Source organism: Onychomys torridus, chromosome X (genome assembly GCF_903995425.1).
Source record: "Onychomys torridus chromosome X, mOncTor1.1, whole genome shotgun sequence".
Lineage (NCBI taxonomy): Eukaryota > Metazoa > Chordata > Mammalia > Rodentia > Cricetidae > Onychomys > Onychomys torridus.
Window position 1 is genome coordinate 8,554,253 of NC_050466.1, and position 7,796 is coordinate 8,562,048.

A 7,796-nucleotide genomic window follows, 5' to 3' on the forward strand; every position below is an offset into this window, starting at 1 on the left:
TGCATATTTCCAAAGACATATCACTCCCCAACTTTATTTCCATGGTTTTTGCTTTGTTGTTTGATCAAGCTATTATCCTTTACCAGAGAATGGTGAGGTGTATATATCTGTAAATATTTTTCACAAATTATCTCCTAGTTGCAGTAAGGCAAAATTAAAACAAGTCTTTTGACTTAGTTTGGGTTTCTATTGCTTACAGTTTCAGAGGAGGTACAGTCCATTATCATCATGGTAGGATATGGTGGCATGCAGGCAGATGTGGTGCTGGCTACATCTTGGCTTGCAGGAAACAGGAAGTTGATTGAAATATTGTAGCTGGAGTTTTCCTGTGTCCCAGCCTGCTGGTGGTCAGGACAAATCTCTCTCACCCTCCAGTCTTGTAGCCACTCGGACCCAAGTAAACACACAGAGGCGTTATTATTTATGAACTGTATGGCCATTTACTCAAGCTTGCTACTGACTAGCTCTTACCACTTAAATTAATCTATAATTCTTATTTAGGTTTAGCCACATGACTTGGTACCTTTTCCCAGTTCTGCCTTCACATCTTGCATCTCATGGCAGTGACAGGCAGTGTCTCCTACCTCAGTCCTCCTGTTCCCAGAATTCTCCTTTTCTTTTTGTCCTGCCTATACTTCCTGCCTGGCTACTGGCCAAGCAGCACTTTATTATTAACCAATCAGAGGAACACATTCACAGCATACAGAAAGACATCCCCAGCAAAACACTGATTAGTATCCTGAGCATACAAAACATCAAAAGCCAGACCCCATAGTGACACACTTCCTCAAATAAAGCCATAGCCACTCCAACAAAGCTACACCTCCTAATAGTGCCATTACCTGTGAGATTATGGGGACCACTTACATTCATACTACCACAGCTTTTAAGAGGATCTTCCAATGAACTCTTTGCTGGACTAAGGGCAGTTTGCAAATAGATTCACTCTACATCTTCTTTACTGACACAGTGAATGTAGACTAGTGTTTGTAAGGCTGTCACTGGTGGGAAGACCAAGGATAAAATAAATTAAAACACACAAAGATCAGTGTTCACCAAAAGTCAGACATTTTTTTCCTTATAGTTTCTAGGTTGTTGTGAACTCTCTCTTAGTTTCCAATATTCTGAAAAACTTCTGACAGTTTTACTGAGCTAAAAAGGTTATTGTGGTTGTTTGGAGAGTCAGACTTTTAGAGTGCCTTGCTGCCTCTACTGTTTTTACTGTATCAGTCTTCTGGAGACAATTTTAATAAATAAAATGGTGCACATTTCTGGTGGGAATGCAAATTTAATATATATGATTAGAATGTGAGAAATTTTAATCTTAAACTACAGATATAACTATTTTTAATATTTGGCTTATATGTAAGAAACTTGGTTATATAAATTATATATTGGGATGTTTTCTGTCTCTGTATCCTTTTTGCTTCACAGGATCCTGTTGAATATATATAATTTTCTTTATCTCTCATTGATATGTTTGTGATATCTGATTTCCCCTAATATATAAACATTATATAAACATTCTTATTTGTAATTCTTTGGATAAGCATAAAGAGTTTCTGTCAGATAGTTAGGATTAAATTGTTTTTAGCATGTATCAGAAACTTTTTTCTCACTCTCACACTCATGACTGTGATATGCAAAAACATTAAGTGCTATTTTCAATCCAAAATACCCTCATCTCTCTAGAAGACTTTTTTAAATCTGGGGATTCTTTTCATCTTTCCTTATTTCCCTGGTACTATTTCATATTTTTGGTTACTTTTAAAACCGTTTCTAGTTTTTATCACATTACCTTTTATAATAATTACTTTCTGGAAACATATTCTTAATATGATTATGATTGATGCTAAGGATCCAACTTACTGAGAGTTTTCAGGCTTAAGGTTCAAGGGGGACACTGAAACAGAATTCCTTTGGGGTAAGAGGATTATGATAAGAGTTATTGTAGTAAAACCATAGTCAGACACAGAAGCATGGCAAGGACATTGAGGAGAGTTCAGGGCCATGTGGCAGAGTTGGAGGGTCCATTCTTCCAAATTTAAGAGGAAGGTAGATGTTATATGCAAAATGGTTGATGAATGGTCCATAGTACATGTTCATAGTCAAGCTGTCTCTGAATCCACTGTGAAGACAGGGAGGGCATTAATCCAGAAAAATATGTTATTCAATTCTGGGGACCAACTTACTGTGGTTTTGATCAATGTTACAGTTCAACAAAAATGAAAGAGTTTATAAAATGGCATAGCCTGGCTAACACTTAGGGCTTTTTTATACACACACAGAGCATGCGCTATGTGACAGACTTTGTAATATATGTTACATCCATCATGTGTGCTTATTTTGGATATTTTTCAGGTGGGAGAAAAGAGTTTTGCAGTTATAAAAATACACAGTCCACTAGGCGGTGGTGGCACATGCCTTTAATCCCAGCACTTGGGAGGCAGAGGCAGGCAGATCTCTGCTAGTTCGAGGCCAGCCTGGGCTACAGAGTGAGTTCCAGGAAAAGGCGCAAAGCTATATAGAGAAACCCTGTCTCGAAAAACCAAAAAAACAAAAACAAAAACAAAAACAAAAACAAAAACAAAACAAAATACACAGTCCACCAAAATCACTTTTGCGTACATGTGATCTATCTTTACTATTCTTTAAGGTCAATATCTTTCTTTATTGAGATTTATTTTTCATTTTCCCAAGCACAGTAGCAAAAAATATTGTTTCTGTTTAAATATTTGCTGGTGTATCATACCATGGAATTTAATCATAGTCTGCATCAAAAACTGGAGAGAAGCTCAACTCTGTCTGTCTGTCTATCTCTCTCCTTTCTCTCTCTATCTCTCTGTGTGTTCTGAGACACAGATATGAAGTAGAGAATGATAAAAGCATGCTAAAATATTGTTATAAATAATTGTCATCAGAAACAATTTATTTTTTACTTATATATTTATTAATAAAACAGAAGTAACATGTATGCAATAGAAAATAAATATGTGTTTACATGTATTAAAGTTTAAACTGAAATAAAAAGGTTTTGTCTGAGGAAATAAGGAACAAAGGGAAATTGACAACCCAGTACAAATCAGATAAGACATTAAATTTTTAAATATGCTAAAATACCAATTAACATTAAACTCTGACAATGAAGAATATGAAGATTAGAGAACCGTGCAAACATGTAAATCCTCAAACAATGTGGCATATTTATTTTCTTAATAAATGAATAGAAACCTTCTGAATTAGAGAAATGAAAAGGTTTTATTTCCTACGTTTTTCCATGATTTTAATCTTTTGGCAATTGAGCTCTTGCTTCTTGAATGCTTACTACTGTGTAACATAATTCTATAATTATGCTAACTGTGCCAATTAATTCTTCATATTTACATGTGTCAAAAAAATTCAAGGTGGAATAAAAATAAGCTAATTCTCAGAAATTACATAAAAGTTAAAGTATATGTTTTTTACTTCTCAGGAGAAAAAGACATTTAAAAATGAAAAACAGGACTGGTTTTCTTATAAGAAAACAGAAAATTTGGAAGATGTATCATGCTACCTGTAACATATGATAAAAATACATGCAGATATTATGCTAACACATGGTTAACAAGATACTATGAAGGAACAGAAGAACAAGATACTGTTAATGTGCCCAGCAAGTAAGAACTCATAATCAATAATGTCAAGAGTTGGCACATTTTTGAAGAGTTAGCTTTCTCATATACTAATGGCAGTTGTATAAACTGACCAAATCATGTTTTAGGACAATTTAGCAGTGTCTAACCATGCTTACATGCTTTCTGATATTGATTCAGGAGAAAGTTGAAGTAGTAAAATTTGTATTATAAAGTACTTGCAAATGAACTTGCCCAGGCAATATTAAGAAGAATTTAGCTAAAGGAGCACTGCCTCCAATTTGACTGGAAGGGAAGGAGTGTACTCATTTGGCCCTATTCAAAGTTTGTGCTAATGTTTGTTCACCAAGATTAAATTTTATTCCATAACAAAAGGCAACCCTGATTTTCAAGTGGCCATTAGGTCCATCTGCATATTAAAGACTATATCAGCTCAAGGAAGGTGGCACTGCAGGGTCACAGCCATCATTAAGTCCTCCTCCAACGTCTAATATCAAGTCCCTGGGCTCTTATCAGGTAAAGCATAATCCTGCCAGGTGGGCAAGATGACTCTGAGTAACAACTATTTAAAAAGAACAACACTTGTATGCTTAAGATTCTGTCTCATCAACAGGAATAGGCAGAGAGGTCCCCAGAAATCCACAATGATACATCCTCTGTAGACTGCTGGCAATGGTCGAGAGAAAGCCTGATCTGACCTAGTCTGGTGATCAGATGGCCAAACACCCTAACAGTCGTCTTGGAACTCTCATCCAATAACTGATGGAAGTGGATGCAGAGATCCTCAGCCAGGCCCCAGGTGGAGCTCCAGGTGTCCAGAAAGAGGAAGGTCTGCAAGACCGTGAATTGTTGAATCCAAGATGGCAAAAATCACAGGGACAAATAGCCAATCGAATGGAAGCACATGAATTATGAACCAAAGGCTGTGGAGCCCCCAGCTGGATCAGGCCCTCTGGATAAGTGAGACCATTGAATAGCTTGATCTTCTTGGGAGGCACCCAGTCTGTGGGACCAGGATCTGTCCTTAGTGCATGAGCTGGCTGTTTGAAACCTTGGGCTTACACAGGGACACTTTGCTCAGTCTGGAAGGAGGTGACAGGACCTGCCTGTACTGAATCCACTAGGTTTAAATGAATCCCCAGGGGTGCCTTGATCCTGGAGGACATGGGAATGGAGGGGAGGGGCTGGGGGGAAGGTGGGGGTGGGAGTGGGAGGGGGGAGGACAGGGGAACCCATGGCTGATGTATAAATTTAAAACACATAATAATAAAGAAAAAAATATTAAAAAAAAGATTCTGTCTCATCATGCTGAGCCCACTAATGAGCAAAGCCAACCCTCCTAAATTGAAGAAACTTATAGCTAAGAAGTTACCATTGAAGTTAAATGGTGGCAGACATATACAAGGAATCCTATGGGGCTTTGATTCCTTTATTAATCATATAATTAATGAGTATATGGAGATGGCAACTAGTGGGCAGCAGAATAACATTGGAATGGTGGTCACATGAGGAAACAGCATCATCATGTTAGAAGCCTTGGAAAGAGTATAAAAAAGGCTGTTAAGCATTAGAGTCCACATCCTTCCCCAAAGGGCCTATTTCAGTCTGGTGCAGAATTGGGCCATGCACATTTTCTTGTGAAACTTTTTGCTAAATAACTTTTATGATACTCAAAAAAGGAAATAATTCTGTCATCTTTTTTGTGTAACTCCCATCTGTCCAACTAGTCAAACTTTAAGTCTCATGCCTCTGTTTAAATAGTTTGAAATGTAACTTGGGGTGGGGACCCATGAATATTGAAGGGGAACAGATTATTCAGAATGGATAAACCTGAGACCTCTATAAGGTGGTCAGGTTTTCTGTTCTAGACTGACTCCCCATTGTTCATTAACCAGAACCAGTCATTCACTATTATTAAAGAGCTTTTTCTGCACAAGGATGATACCAATATACACACCAAACTGAATGGAGGAAAGAATATGAGGCCTCAACCCTATAGACAACTCAACCTTATAGGGAACAGGAGAGGTTGCTTTCACTAAGGAAGATCACCTTAATTGGTTATCCAATACCAAAAGGTCAGCCCTGAAAACCTACATACAGGTAGCATTACATGAACTGAACAGGTTATATTTGGGGATATATATATATATAAACAATTTGTGAGAAAAGAGGCCATGAATTTTAAGAAAAGCAAGAAGGTGTATATGGGAATGTTTGGAGGGAGGAAGGGAAGGGAAAAATGTTGTGATTAAATTGTAATCTCAAAAATTACAAAAGGAGTTTCCTTTAAAATCTCTAAATGCTTGGAGTGATTTCTCTTTGGGCAGGCTAACTAATTCTGTAACAGTGTTTACCCGAGAGAAATGAAACACCATATAAATGCACAAAGAGGCTTCTAAATAAAGGTTATGCACAGCATTTATTTCATAATAATCATAAAAATTAGAAACCATCCAAATGATCATCAATATGATAATAATGATGTAACTATAACACTCAGGAGGATAATGAAGGAGGACTGTGAATTTGAGGCCAGCATGAGCTATATAGCAAGAGGCTACTTCCAAAATGATGTGGGCTGAGGAGTTGGTTCAGTGGTTAAGAGTACTTACTCCTCTTGAGAACATGAGTTCTGTTCCCAGAAGCCACATGGTGGCTTACAACAGTCTGTAACTTCACTTTCAGGTGACACACTAGCCCCTTCTGCAATCTATGGGCATGTGGCACACACACACACACACACACACACACACACACAGAGAGAGAGAGAGAGAGAGAGAGAGAGAGAGAGAGAGAGAGAGAGAGAGAGAGAGAGAGAATACATGAATACAGGCAAAATACCCATGAACATTAAAAAATCTAAAATTATGATCCCATCAATTAGAAAATATTAATATATCTGTCAGTTACAAAGAATAGAGTATATCTGTTGATATTGATCTATTGCTAATGAAGCTAATGAAGAAAAAATCAAAAATAGCTAGATAATCTTCTGAGTCAACTATCTAAATATCAAAGTTTAATGCATGTAAATAAATCAACAAAAAGAATACCCATCAAACCAATCAAGATTACTATTGCCAAGGAATAAATAAAAATCTGCCTTCATTTATTTATATATTGTTGTATATATGTATGATGATATCCATTATAAAATCTGTGTATACCAAAGGTGCAAACCACAACCTAAGTAAAATTGAATTCTATGTATAGTTGTGACAAAACTTTATTTTCTTATTTATTTTAATTACTAATTGAGAGGACTGAGCAGATACCATAATAGGATGTTTACTCTTCTCTCAGAGATCAGGCCTCAATTTCAGTTTCCTGAGACTGAACAAGCAGTTTCTGAGAGAGCCACAAAGGACAATCAATCTCTAACACCCCTGACAGGAAGGATGAGGAAGCCTAGTACATGCAATACTAGGCCAGCCAGCCTCCACAGATAACTAAATAAAGACAAAGCCTGAGACTTGACCAGGTCTGTCCTCAAATGGAAAACTGTAGCTCTGATCAGCCTGTGACTAGCCCTGGCCAATTAGATAAAATGTACTAATATGATTGCCATTTGCTTAAGGCAATTATAGACAAAATGAGCTAACTGCTTTAGGACCTTCTCTTGGCTGTGCTTAAAAGGAGCCTGTGAGCTCGTCTCAGAGTCTTCACCATCTTACCTTTGTGTAAGATGGCAGTCCCCCACATGCTGGAATAAAAATGCTCTTGCTGATTGTATATGTGGTGGTCTTTTGTGGGGCTTCTCCAGGACCCTAACACTCATTATTGTTTGGTTTGGACTGGTTTGCCTTTGACATGTTGAAACAAAGGGAAATGTTTTAAATTAAAACAGTGTTTATAATGATATTTTTAATTTATCAAAGGGTTTCAGCTGGGCATGGTAGCACATGGCTTTAATCTCAACACTCCTGAAGCAAAGGCAAAGGAAGACAGATTTCATGAGTTTGAGGATAGCCTGTCTACATAGTTTGTTGTGGGCAAGTAAAGGCTACACAGTGAGACCTCACAACCCCCAAAAGATTGTGGCTTTCATATGTATTTGTAGTGTGGTATAACTGACATTTCCTGTACATAGTATCTATCAGTTTATGAAACTGAACTAAGCTGGGACTCAGTGAGTGTAGATTTTAATGCTACTATGATGTG

At 37.2% G+C, this 7,796-nt stretch overlaps 1 protein-coding gene across 1 annotated transcript; it reads left to right on the plus strand.

Annotated features, from left to right (window-relative positions):
- The first annotated feature begins 4,952 nt into the window (after positions 1 to 4,952).
- Positions 4,953 to 5,141, plus strand: LOC118573744 (small nuclear ribonucleoprotein G-like). Its single transcript, XM_036174080.1, has one exon. It carries the CDS (start codon positions 4,953 to 4,955, stop codon positions 5,139 to 5,141), a length of 189 nt encoding a protein of 62 aa, XP_036029973.1.
- Positions 5,142 to 7,796: the final 2,655 nt, after the last annotated feature.

Excerpts from the sequence above, each read along its gene's own strand:
- LOC118573744 (XM_036174080.1), top strand. The coding sequence starts at position 4,953 with ATGAGCAAAGCCAACCCTCCTAAATTGAAGAAACTTATAGCTAAGAAG.